The sequence below is a fragment of the Fistularia commersonii genome, chromosome 27 (assembly GCF_037954325.1).
Source record: "Fistularia commersonii isolate RoL2024-O1a breed Wild chromosome 27, RoL_Fcom_v1.0, whole genome shotgun sequence".
Lineage (NCBI taxonomy): Eukaryota > Metazoa > Chordata > Actinopteri > Syngnathiformes > Fistulariidae > Fistularia > Fistularia commersonii.
Genome location: NC_141310.1, coordinates 8,198,180 through 8,212,085, shown reverse-complemented (window position 1 = coordinate 8,212,085; position 13,906 = coordinate 8,198,180). Strand labels below are relative to the sequence as shown.

Below are 13,906 nucleotides of genomic sequence, written 5' to 3'. Positions count from 1 at the left end.
CATATGACTATGGAAAATTAGTGGCAAAATGGAGAATAATCAGGCTCTGTATTGAAACCACGTGATGTGCTTTCCTGCCGCATGAAATCTAACACTGCCAATGCTGCTGACGGGGATATATCACCTGCCTACTCTCTGTCTCTGCCCCTCTTTCACTTCCAAAATTCATGCAAATAAATGTCTCATGACCCAACAAGAAATTTGCTTTCATAGGCTTTATTTTTCATTGTAGGTTACTTTTTAATTAAGGTGTGTTTGTTTCCCATGTTATAAATCAAATGATTGCTTTTGCTGTGAATGTGTCCCATATATTTTGCTCAGAGAAATAGAAAATAATGAAATGGTCTTGAAATTCAAGCTTAAGGAAGATCGGAAAAAGTTGTCAAATATTATAGCTAAATCAAATCACCTCTATTTTGAAAATCAAATTTTCAGGGGGAATTTTATGGAATCAGATATATGATTAATATCCCATCCCCTGCAGCTTCCCCTTCCTGCTGTCGTACAGGCTTTTAGGAAACATTTATCTGACATTTCAAGCAAAATGTGTATCTCAACCTTGAAGACTGATGCATGCATATACTTAGACAAATAGAGCCTTTATTCCTGACAACTCTTTGAGCCAAGACTTGCATTCAATTATCAGACGTCACTTACACAGAGAGGAAATTACACTGGATGGCACGCAGCGCCTCTATGTAAATTTTGTGTCATATTATGAATACTGAGCAGGAGCTGGAATGTCGCTGCTTGACTGGAATACATTTGAAAGAGGTTTGTTAGTTGTTTTCTTCCCCCTGTATTTTTCCAGTTGTTGTGGAGTGACAAGTCAATCTTTTAACTCTCAATCTGCTGGCGCATGACCTTATTACTTCTCAGTCTGCTCATTCATCGACAAATAACCCATGCTTCCATTGCTTAGACCGCTGGGCTCCTATCCAAGTATTTATTTTAGAGGAAGTTTATTTCGATTTTAAACTGTTGTTATTTCGAGGTATTCTTTATACTAACTTGTAGCATGGCGGTAATGTGGAATAGGAAAGCTTAATCTCGTCTGCCTTCACAAAATAGTAATCACTATCAGGCTACTGGGCTGTAATAATAGAATTGGAATTCTATTTGCATTTCAAAATTGCATTGAAAGTGTAAAGCCATGCATTCAGGAGTCAGTCTTTTGCGACTTTCCATACAACGGTGTGTGTGTGTGTGTGTGTGTGTGTGTGTGTGTGTTTGCTTGTAAGTGCAAGGTGCCTTTGAGCAAGGCGCCAAACCCTTACGCTGCTTCCCGGGGCCTATAAGGGTAACATTTTATTTAAGACGTCTTACTTGATAATTAAGGACACAGTTCAAACATCTATATACACACACACATATCAACAAACACTTAACTAAAATGTTTCTGCACGGTAGGATCAATAAAGCATGTAATTTAACTTACAAGTCTTCATAATACAAATGTTTGAATCGCCTTAAGAAATTGGAAAATTTCCTTAAATCTCACTTACAAGCTAATTAAACTTGTTTGCTATATTTGCCATAACATTTTGTATTACACATGATTTAAATATGACAACAAAAGACTGTATTTTTAAACTTATGGTCCCTTTAATTTGTCACGCAATGTTTTGCACTGAGAGGTATCAAGTGTGAGAGAAAGTCAGAAGTAATTTTCTTGGGAGAGGAGAAGAAACAAGGAATTCTGTGGCAAGGCTGCGAAGGTTGTATGTGTGAGAAGTGAAAATTACTCGTGGTACCTGCAAAGTAATAGAATTTATTGCTGGGAAATATTTGTGAAAGAGTCATCGGATTTAAAAACAGGACCCTATGTCATTAAAACAAGGGTGCACAAGAGAAAAATCTGAAATACATCACCAATCCTAACTATAAGAAAAGATAAACACACACAATTAGTGTTGAGTGGTCATTTACAATCCCTGGGTTCTTTAAGAAAGCATCCTAGAAACTGCTTAATATTAATATCCTCATTAAGACCACTTTGTATGAAAGAATTAAGGTTCTAAATCCAAAACAGCCATCATCTCAGGAGTAGAGAGTCAGTCTCATCACCCCTCTGAGGATGTTTATGTTCTCCATACCAATATATCTTTTGAGTTGATCCTGGATTATAGTGCGCTCACTTTTTTAGTTTTGCTGCTTTAAATTAGGGAAAAAAATTGGTGTGTGTGTGTGTGTGTGTGTGTGTGTGTGTGTGTGTTTAATTTATTTATTTGTTTTAACCAGTGTCTCAATGTGGACCGTTTAAGATTTTATGTGGTTATTTTCAGTGTAAAGTTCAATCCAAAAAACAAACGAAGGATATCATATTTCGCCTATAAAATTTTAACAAATAAATAAATAAAGTCTGGTTCAGTTTACAACTCCATTTTGAGGCAATTAGTCTCTGAAATGTTTTTTGTGTAAGATTGAGATATTGGATTTTCTAGTTTATCTTGGGGGGGTGTAAAGTTTCTTTTCTTTTATGGTTTAATTTTTTGGTCTAGCACCTGCCTTGAAGGTGTTCCAGATGTGTCATGCCACCTCATGATTTATTTTGCTGGCATAATCTGTAGTGTTCCTTTTCAAGGAGATAGATTGTAATATCTGATGTGCTTCTGGAGCAAATTAGTTCCCCCGAGCTCTTGTTAGTCAGGAAAAACATTAGACATGCTTGTGTCACAGCAGTGTCCTGCTGCCAAACATTTTGGGTTTCACTGTGTCTGGGAGCACACGTGTGTAATTTAAACTTTTCATCTTGGTTGCTGTTTCATCCCGTATTGCCTTTGTGACGTTGTTTTGCCGAAGTTGTCCTCATTTTGAAAAGGCCTGGATCGAGTTTCCAGCCGGCCCCGTCCTCCGTTTGTCTCCTGAGGCCATGTGTGGTGTCAGAGTGAAAGCCACTGTCATATGATGAAGGTGGATTGCGCACATGTGCTTTTCTCTTTTTGAGGGCGCGACGGCATTGCTTAAGGCCAGCCACAATGTGCTTTACATCTGTTCGACATCTCTGGAACCGCTGCTACATTTTGGTAAACCACAAAAAAAGCAGATGGACTAATTAGAATCTGTGCAATAGCCCAGTTAGCCCCTCGTGGTGAAAACTGGGCTACCGGCACGCCTGTGCCAAATATCGAATACGGTCTCCGGTCCAGAAAACGTCTAGAATTGGCTGGTTTGACTGTTGGGCTGTTCTATTATTGGATTAGAGGCCATGTTACTGTTATGGGGCCTGGGCTTTCCCAGCAGGCAATGCTCTGCCCCATTGATCTATCGAACAATGGCTACATGTTCAGCTCTCAATCTCATTTTCCCTTTATAACTCATGTCGTCCTGTGACTCTTGTTTTGTCAGGGCTTCTCAAATGAAATCAGACTAAGTACGTGCACAGCAACAAACTGTAACCTGCTCCTTGCGTGGCCTCTGCTCTCTTTCTTATGCACTGCAACAAGTAATATACAAAAAGCTCTGGCATCTTGCATTGTTACATCTGTATCACTTTTACTCCAGGATGTTTGTGTGAACTCTAGTACTCCTTGATGTATGTTTACCAACTGCAGGAGAATATAAGAATATAGCAAAAGCATTGGTCTGTAACTGCAATGCAATAACTGCTGTAAGTGCATTGCCAAATTTCAGGACATTGTGGTGTGTTCATACAATTATCCAGTCTTTTTGTTTTTACTGTTGTTATTGTTAATGTAAAACCAGAGTTATGCCCTGATTCTCCTCCCATTCTGTGTCACTTTGCTTTCTGGTTGCACAATAAATTTCTAAGTTTTTCCAAGGAAACGTCAACCTTTTTATGGTTCACACTAGCTTTGTATTTAATATTGATTACCGTGAGTAATTTTGAATATGAAATACGATCCATTTGGCTGGTTCACAGATTAATCGGCCATGGCAAGATGCTAATGCCATCAAGAAAGCAGAGACTTGTTGCACTTCAGTAAGCAGGGGAATAAATAGCTGACATCAGTGGTGTTAAATTGATATTGTTCTATTGATTAGCTCACATTTTTTTTTTTTGCATGAATTAACAACATTATATTTAGTGACAATTTGTTATAACAATGTATTTCAGATGGATTTAATTTGAATAACCCCCCCCCCATTCTCACTGACACGAGGATTGAGATTTGCTTCAGAGAGTAGGACAACGTGTTTTTTTTTTCTGACGTAGACTTTAAAATGTTTGTTTAATTAACTGGGTTTCCTAGGATAAAGAAAAATCTGCAATGACCAAAAATTTGGAATTGGCAGTTCATAATTAGAAAATTTGAATCGCCCAAGAAAATGGTGATTTTTGCACCTCATGTTCTAATAGGTTTTGACACTTTTCAAAAGAGTATATTGTTATGTTGTGTACAGGAGAGCATGATGGCAAGGGATAAATCTCAAAAACACTACAGACCAGATATCTCCATCTGTCATTGGTATACGTCATGTGTTTTTGTCTGTTAGTATTAAATATGACATGACGATTTCTGTCTTAAACATCAAACCTAATTAGTTCAACACTGTTTTGCTCTTTTGCTGGTTTGGTTTCAGCCCTTTATTTTCAGGGTGAATTATTTAGCAGTGACGGATAGGAGCTACGTGTGCAACTGCTTGTTTGCTAAATAATGAATCTGTTTGTGTTTCTAACACCTGAAAACCATTGCCCTCGGGCAACTGAGGGAAAATTATAGACAAAATGTGACCAATGTGATTGTTAAATTCAATTTTTCCCTGGAATAGTTGTTTGACGGTAAATTTTTCCGATGGATCCACTTACAACCTTTTCCAGCTGCACTTCTTTGTCAACATCAGCAGGTGGAAATTGCTTGGTTGTCATGGAGATTGCTAAGGCCACTTATTGAAGACAAAGGTGGAGTTGAAAGCCCAACAGCATCTTCAGTTACCCCACATTGATGGTTTATAAATCCTTCTCCTGGAAGACTTTTAAAGCGGTCATATTGACGAAAAAAAAACAAAAATAAATCAAAGGAATTGGAACAATGGTGCCGTCAGTTCTTGAACTTGTCAATCACGTAGGGGGAAAAAATTCTCGCCAAATCTTCCTTTTTGATTATTGATATGGTTTTCCACTGTGTTTGCCGTGAACTCCTCAGAAAATGTTGCCTTCAGCAGTGAGAGCTGCTGCTGAATATTCTTTGTTATGTGAGCCCGCAGTAGATCAAAAACAGTGTAGGTGTAACCGGTGCAGTTGGGTTTAAAGTCAGGAGGCGGAGGGATGCTTTGCTTATGTATCAGCGTGTGGGTGTGTTCTGGGTATTAATGATTATAGATTGGGTGTGCGTGCATGCGCGCGCGTTAGTTAGTTTCTTGTGACGTTATGGTCAATCAGTATTGTGGGTCAGAGGGTTGTCTTTGTCTTCCAATGGTTAATAGTTTATCAAATGAATGAATCCCGCCATTAAACTTCCATGAGTCGGTCTGACCGTGGCAGGTCTTTGGTCTGATAAAGCAGGCAAAGAAATGTGTGAAAACACTGGTTAGCATGAAGTAGAATGCTGCATCAGGCTGTCACTGTCTGTAGATGATGTCTGAGTCTATCCTCCTATTTATTTTATAATCATATTAAGGGTTCCCAAAACTGAGCTGTGACTAATTTGTATGATATAAACCTTGATCCAGATTGCTGTTAAGCCACTTTTTTCCCCCATTCCACTGCTAGCATTTTAGTAAATTTTAAAAATGAAATATTTTGAGGATAAATAACACATTTCCCAGTCATCTATGGTTCTTTTCCCTTTTGTATTTTGCCAATTTGAATGCCCACACATCAGTGGACTGATGTGGTCACACATCAGTCAACCTTGTACATTCTGCCTTGAAATTCAATTTTTTTTTAACGCTTCTAATGGTGAAAAGTTGTTGAACATCTTTCTATTTTTCACTTTAACGCTTCTTGGTAATCAGGTGTATTATCAGCATTAGCATCCTGGCGAGTTGGTCCCACTCTTATGTTTTTAAGGGGTCTATAAAATCACGTTTGATCTTTGCCTATCCGTTCTCCTCGTAGGGAAAGAAACATGCACGATGGGTTTTCTGTGCCAGTAATCCTGCTTTGATGGAGACTTTGCTTTGTCTCGACACAGAATGAAAAAGAGATTTACCTTTTTGTAAGGGTTTTATATAAGGGCGCTGCTAACAATTGTGATTTGTAATGCCTGATCAGAGCTATCAGTATTTCCAGTCCTCTAATGCCTTGTTTGTATGGTATTCTTTGTAAATTTTATTTGAGAGAGATAGATGTACTGCCAAACGAAACCAATATGTCCTTCTGATGGGAAGAGTTGTGTATAATTTCACTGTAACAAAGGCTGTAAAATGAATTGCCTCTTGATCGTACTCTTGTTGTCCACCCACTTTAGGATCCGCTGTCAACCATGTCAACATATTCATTAAGGCCAGTACTAATTGCTAATTCTTATCTCTCTCTTCTTCTTCCTGCTGTTTGTCCAGCTGTTTGACAGCAGCGGTCACGCTCTAAAAGACGAGCCACGTGAGATTTCTGCACAGTTTTTGTGTAGATAACAAAGGAAATACTATATTAAATGAAAAGAGCACTTCTCAGACTGGATCTGTGATTTAATCAAAAGAGAATAAGAGGGTAAAATTGAACCTCCAAACTGAGGCAAATCCTTTTTGGATGGTGCAACTTTTGCAGTATTCCACAAATGTTTCGAACTGCCAGTAAATAGTCACCACCGTTGTGATGGTGACTCACCTGCTGTCACAAAAAGATTAAACCCCTTGTATGTTTGTAGAAATGTAACACATTAATCGACATTAATTGTAAACTCTACAAGTATATTTAGAGTCTCTTACTGGACTAAATATCCACAGTATCATTGTAATGTCTGTTAAGGATTGTGTGGTAACAGCAATTTAAATGTTGAAAAGTAAGTTACTTCTGTGTTTCTTCTGTGATATGTTTTTTTTTGTGTTGGCTGTGGCTCAGTTGGTAGATTGGACATCCCTCCAGTCAGTAGGGTTGTGGTTCAATTCCTGGCTCTTCTTTGCACATGAAGTGTCCTTGGCCAAGAAACTGAACCTCAGGCTGTTCCTGATGGCCTGGTTAGTGCCTTGCATGGCATCTCTGCTGTCATTTGTGATCCTGTATGAGTGAATAGGTCAATGCAATCAAGTATAAAACACTTTGAAAGCACAAGGTGTGAAAGTGGAGTCCATTTACCTTTTTTCCTCAAATATTTGTCAGTCCTTGCATGAGTTGGGTCTTATTTATTTGAGAAAATTATGGATTTTGCTGCTCTTGCCATTGATGCAGTCACATAACAGTATAACCAGCGGGCTAAGCAGAGCATGTGAATTTCATAACACTGCCTCAGTCTAAAAAGAAATATAAGAAGGATAAAGGATATTAAGGAATCATAGGATTATTTTTAAACCGGTAATAAAACTTGAAAAGGCTATTGATTGAAAGGCTTTTTTTTTTTTTTACTAGTTGCCTGGATTCAGTGTTTTTTTGTTTTGTTTTTTTGTTTTGTTTTTTTTCCTTCTCAAATAAATGCCAAACAGGCTTTAAAAGAGCACTTTAGCGCCGGCTTGATTTTATTTATTTATTTTTTTTATTTTATTTTTTTTGGAAGTTTTCTGACATCTGTAAATACTTTTACAAGTCCAGTTTTATTAGCCAAGCTGTAAGCTGCGGTGGATTGTCAACATTGTGTGCCAGACAAACACCTTCACCTCTCTGTGTGAACACATCTCACATAGGGTACAGATTCTCTTGGTGTGAGTCAGGGTCAGAAACCGGTGGAGTGGATGAGGGTCTGCCTGTGTCTGTCAGCTGTGGCCCAGACTGACCTTTCACCTTTGACCTCAGAGACAGAGTAGCCCTGTGTTCCCACTGGTCCCAGACAGGAGGTGCTCTGTTAGAGAGGTCGTGTCTCTCTTCTTCTTCTCGCTGCATTTAATCTTTGATTCACAGCAATGTTGGCTTCCACAACTGTTTTGCACTGAAAGCAGACACGGTCAGTTGGCTTCAACAGCATGAAGTTTCCACCACATGTCCCTCCCTGCAGCACAATTAGAAAGACTATCGAGGATAATCTTTAGGCCAAAGTAAAAACAATTTTGAATTTTATTATGTATTGCATAGTGGTGCAGTGGTTGGTGATTCCACCTCACAGTTTGAGGTCCCTGGTTTGGTTCTGAGAAGGAGCTTTTCTGGGTGGACTCTGCATGTTCTCTCCTTGAAAGGGTGGGTTTCCTCCGGGTTCTCTGTTTTCCTCCCACAGTCCAAACACACGCAGGAGGTTTATTGAAGATTCCAAATTGCCCAAATATGTGAATGAGAGAGTGAATGGTTGTGTGTCTTTATATGTGGCCCTGACCAGTCTGTAGTCCCTGAGAGCCCCTACTCTCACCCAATGACAACCGGGTTTGGCTTCAGCAACCCTGGAACCCTGAGTGCAGTATAAGCAGTATAGATCATGAATGAATGAAGATTTTGTATTTTCTGGGTGAGTCTTCAATTTGGTATTTACTAGTATCCTCAAAGAAATATCATGAAAACAGTCACTGTGTAGTACGGGAAAACAGAAGAAAACAAAAACAAACCCCATTCCTGTCAGTCGACATTCCTGAAAGTTCGACGGACACTGTTGTAGATTCTTGTCACATAATTTCAGTGACAGCATTGTGTTTCGGGTTGCAGAGTTCGTCACTCTATTCTTGCAGTTTGGCTGTGCTGTACTTTGTCGATTTTTATCACTGGAAAGAGAGCGCGTTTGCTGTAAGTCTGAAGGAGAAATGCTCGGGCTGACTTTATCTTTTTAGAAGATAACAAATTGTTCTGTTGCATCTGTGTGTTTTAGGATTAAAATGCAGGTTTGGACTCTGGAGTTTATCTGTCATTGGCAAAGAAAACCGCCAACTTTATTCAAGCAGTCTTCAAACAAAAAAAAAGACACATTACATCTTAAATTCTTTTTTTTTTAGGAGATCACTTTCTTAATTAAACCATTTAATACTTTTGTCTAGAATATATTCTTTTTAAAGGTTTTTTATTTCTATAATTTGTTTTATAAAGCATATCAATGGATCATGCAATTTTACATGTTCATAGTGTCGTCTCGCTCAATAAATTATATTATACATGGCAATTTACCATTCAGCGATATTTCTAGTCATAACATTTCAAGTAATTTTCAAGTCATAACACCTTGGTTACTTATCTGACACATGAAGTAAGAGCCATGTTAGCAGTCTATTCATCCAGCAATGCTTGATAAGTCAAAGTCACTGTGATCCCTTTGGCGACAGATTTATGAATCATACTGAAATTACATCTTATTTATCTCCGCATCCTCCACCATCTGGTTCACCTGTCACACACTGTCTTATCGCTCCGCATCAGGTGTATCAGGCTTCTGCTATGAATTAACTTCACATTCTCCTTTTGTTGTAGGCGTAGCTGCAGCTCCCTCCCGCAACGGCCACCAAAATGGTGGTGTTGTCGCTGAAAATATGTGTTCGGCAATGCAATGTCGTGAAGACGATGCAGTTTGAGCCATCCACGGCCATCTACGATGCTTGCAGGATCATCAGAGAGAGAGTTCCAGAGGCTCAAACTGGACAAGGTGAGAATGATTAAATACAACTCTGAGGAATGATTATGGACGCAGAGACATTTTTGGAGATGCCTTTTAATTAGAGGTTCTTACAGCTGGCAACAGCCTCTAGTCTGCAGAGAGCATTTTGTTGCACGGATCAATTTACAACCTACTTTATTAAAAATGGAGAGGGAAGATGAGCACAGCAGCCAAAAATATGTTAATTCCTCCCTTGTTTCCAAAATAGGTCATCTGTGTGATTAGCGTCGATATGACTGTGGTTTGAAATGGGTCGGGGTGTGTCCGGCTCTGGAAGGGTCTGAGAATGTATGAAATTAGTGGATCCAGCCTGAATTTTTCGAATAGAATAAAACGTTTACTCAATGGAGCTCCGTAAAAAGAGACAAATCCGACAGCAGTCCAGCCACCCAACCCCTGTGAGTCTGCAGTTGTCCAGCGTTGAAGTCAGTCAATCACAGCTGACGTGGGACCTCAAACAGCTTTATTTTTAAGGAGCGCTCATGGTTCAGTAAATATCAGTGTTCTGAGGAAAACCAAGCAATAAATCAGTATTGAATGTGTCGTTCAATAAAATTGGTTTTTCTTTCTGCACCTAGCTATGCATCATAAGTCATGATTAGACTTGCTTTATTATTTCTGGAGTGGAACAAGAGTTTTACATGTTTTTTTTCAAAAATGTTTTATTGTATTCCAACTGTTATTAGTCAATAATTGCATCATGCAAATGTCATGCAAAGAGAATTTTATTTCCACAATTGAGTCTCGTGCAAGGTGGCTTTTTTTGAATTGGCATCAAATCTTGTTTCAATTACAAATCCACCTCAGTTTTAACACCGTTCTTTAAAAAAAAAAACAAATAAAAAACCATAATAGTGTAATCACAGTTGTGTGAAGTATCTTGTGTTATTTTAAGAAAGTCAGAGATTTGAGCAAATCGCCCCTTTCTCATCTCCAAACGAAACCAGTTTTTCTGGTAAACATTTCAATCTTTTACATCCCTGGGGATTCGGCCTCTTGTCTTCCTTTGTCTTCTAAGATGCCAACTGTGCCGCTTATTTGGCTGAGAGAAATGACAGGCCTGTTTACTGAAATGCAACAGTACGTGTCTTAGAAGTTTACAAATAGACAAGAGAAAGAGGGTTAAAAAAAACTTTTTGACACACTAAACCTGATACAATTAGCAACTGGTACTCTTATGGCATCCCATCTCAGACCCATTATTGACATGATTGATATCAGAGTCTGTTTGCTGCACAGGAAATTGCTTCCAGCACGACCGTGTCTAAAATACTGATGGTTGGTCTCAATGTCTCAGCTTCAGACTATGGCCTGTTCCTTTCGGATGAAGACCCCAGAAAAGGCATCTGGCTGGAGTCTGGCAGGACACTGGACTACTATATGCTTCGCAATGGGGTAAACAATATTTATTCTCTATCTTGAACTGAAACCCTGAAGAGACATGTATGTGAATAACAGCAACCTGAATAAACTTGTTGCTCGTGTGTCCACCTTATGCACATGAACACACACGCACGTTTGCATTTAGATCCAAATCATATGCGTAATGCATAAACTGACATGTAAACCTGCTTGAATCTGAATATCATCTGTAACCCAAGTACAATGTAATGACAACGCCGTTAAAAGTATGATAGACAACGTAACTGTGGTTGAGGAAAAGAACTAATGACTGGAGAATCAGTTATCAAACCTGTTTTTTTTTTTTGGTGGATATTTTAATACTTCCACTTGTTAAGAGTAATATCATCAACAGTCCATTTACAATAATCTTAACTGTTGATTTTGTATTAATAGCAATGCACACGACTTTCGCTGTGATTTGAATGGAGCTCAAAATTAAATAAGGAACTGTGAGGACATCAAGATGAACATATGCATAAAATTTAAATGCAGCTATGATGTGGCCATGACTTTTTAAATGTTATGGCGGCAGAACTCATGCCTACCGTCCATGACTTTTGGATTCCAGTACTTTTTCTTCGATTTGCTATTTGGCCCTTGTTCCCTGTATATCTCTAGTTGAGGGTTTCAGTTCCTTTTTTTTTTTTTTTTTTTTTTTTGAAGTCCGCTAAAGGAGAGCGTGGTAGAATGCATGGCTGTGACCAATTATTCAGAGCCAAATCTCTCCTCATTGTTGCAATTGGAAAGCAGCAGCAAGCTGTGATGGGCAGCCGGTAAATTGGGTTTCCTGGCCTACATTCTGCCCTCTCACCACACAACCTGGGTGCATTTGATCATTTTCTCAGGGGGTACTTCCAATCTTTCTGCCTCTGTTTCGTTTTATCTTACATTCATTTAATGCCCGCATTCCTCTCTTTTCATTCGCTCCTTTGTTCTCTGTTACTCTCTCCCCAACTTTGCAGGACATTCTTGAATACAAGAAGAAGCAAAGACCTCAGAAAATCAAAATGTTGGATGGCGCTGTTAAAACCATCATGGTGGATGACTCCAAAACAGTGGGAGAGCTGCTTGTGACCATTTGCAGTAGAATAGGTATATGATATATTTTATAAGCCTATACGTGTCCAGAAGCAAGATTTTTATATGGCCATTTGGAAGTCTCATCTCACAAGTCTTATCTTTTAGTGGGTATTAAAGTTATGGAGTTAAATATTCAGTTTTAACATTGAATGCAATTGAATTTAACTTTCTCTGAAATGCCCCCTGTGAAGAATTTCTTTCAAGTTGCTGTAGGGTTTAAGATATAGATCGATAGATAGATGAGACAGAGCTGCATTTATTCCAGTTCGTCCGCAAAACTTTTAATTTGATCCCATAATTTGCAAATTGGTATGAAATAAATTCATTAGCCTGAATTGTGATTCATAAATTTATCCTTGTTCTTTATTTATGCACGCATTTTTCTGCCAAATTGGAAGAGGATAATTCATGATCAAATGCTTTTAATGACCACAGAGGCAGACTGGTGGAATTAAACATGGGTCGAATCAAACATTTATTTCTCTTTTTGATTCGCAGGCATCACCAACTATGAAGAGTACTCTCTTATTCAGGAGACAGTGGAGGAGAGACGAGACGAAGGGATGGGCACACTGAAGAAAGAGAGAACCCTGCTGCGCGATGAGAGGAAGATGGAGAAGCTGAAAGCCAAATTGCATACGGACGATGACTGTGAGTTCTGGGCTAAATGAACGAACGCTCAAAGACCTCGGAATGATGTCTGACCTCAAAGTACAGTCTGCGTTGTGAAAGGAAATCCTCTAAATATGTTGTTTTTAGTGCAATTCCCTTGATTTGATAACCCCAGAGTCCGATGTTGCCCTTTGGATGTCATTTAGTCTCTGTTGTTCTTGTTTTTTTTTTCGTCAGTGAACTGGCTGGACCATAGCAGGACATTCAGAGAGCAGGGGGTGGATGAGAGCGAGACCCTTCTGCTCCGACGCAAATTCTTCTATTCAGACCAAAACGTAGACTCTCGAGACCCAGTCCAACTCAACCTGCTATACGTCCAGGTCTGTTAACCATTTCTTGGTTTATCTCGTGAGGAAATTATCAGACCGATCCCGATTCATATTCGTATCTAACAATGAAACCAATGCAACCGTGGAAGATTTGTGTTTTTTCAAAGCAAAATACACATGTTGTCACTTCTAATACATGATGGTTTACTGGAAAGCATTCCTATAATAGAAATTACATTTTGCAAATATGCACGTGAGTTATTGTAGAACGATACCACTTTGAACACGACAGTTCGAGAGCCATTTGAGTTAAGAATACGGTAAAGGTAGGTTTTCACTTTTCAAAAAAAATCGTTCATATTTTGAAAATATTTTACAAAATGTATTGAAACAAAGGTGACTCACTTTGTGAACATATGTTATAGCAGTCATTTATGTGAGTGGGATGCCTCCTGCCCGACCGAAGAAAACATTGTAACTAAGACACAAAAAATTTCTGTCTGTTCCAGAAGCAGCTGCACTGGATGTTGTTTTGCTGACTCTGCGTCAGTGCTCATGAAATACAGCAATAAAATTGATAAAATACAATCAGTCAGTACGGCTTAAGATGTTTCCCTGCATTTCAGTGTTTTTATGAAAAGCTTGCCAGAAACAGTCCAAATTCCTCGGAGTGATCCCTCAACCTGAAGAGTTTTCTAGGGAAAAGGGGAAAATATGATGCTGGTCAAGGCGATGACTTTCTTTGTTTTAAATTCCATTACGAATTGATTTGTTTCATCTTCAGTTTTTTTCACAACAGAAGGGGATTTGGGGGGCGTGGGTGCGGTGAGTCGTGATCTTCTGTACGGAGCTTTGTTTCGC

The 13,906-nt window shown here is 38.8% G+C and overlaps 1 protein-coding gene across 3 annotated transcripts in view; it reads left to right on the top strand.

The window, feature by feature from the left end:
- LOC147217966 (talin-2) overlaps positions 1-13,906 on the top strand; it is a 100,551-nt gene that overhangs the window by 31,623 nt on the left and 55,022 nt on the right. For all 3 annotated transcript variants that reach the window (XM_086174617.1, XM_086174615.1, XM_086174616.1), the window contains exons 3-7: positions 9,437-9,608; positions 10,918-11,015; positions 11,987-12,116; positions 12,603-12,755; positions 12,954-13,096. In XM_086174617.1, coding sequence (XP_086030743.1) covers positions 9,473-9,608; positions 10,918-11,015; positions 11,987-12,116; positions 12,603-12,755; positions 12,954-13,096 — 660 coding nt within the window. In that variant the 5' untranslated portion in view covers positions 9,437-9,472. The remainder of the gene's footprint in view (positions 1-9,436; positions 9,609-10,917; positions 11,016-11,986; positions 12,117-12,602; positions 12,756-12,953; positions 13,097-13,906) is intronic.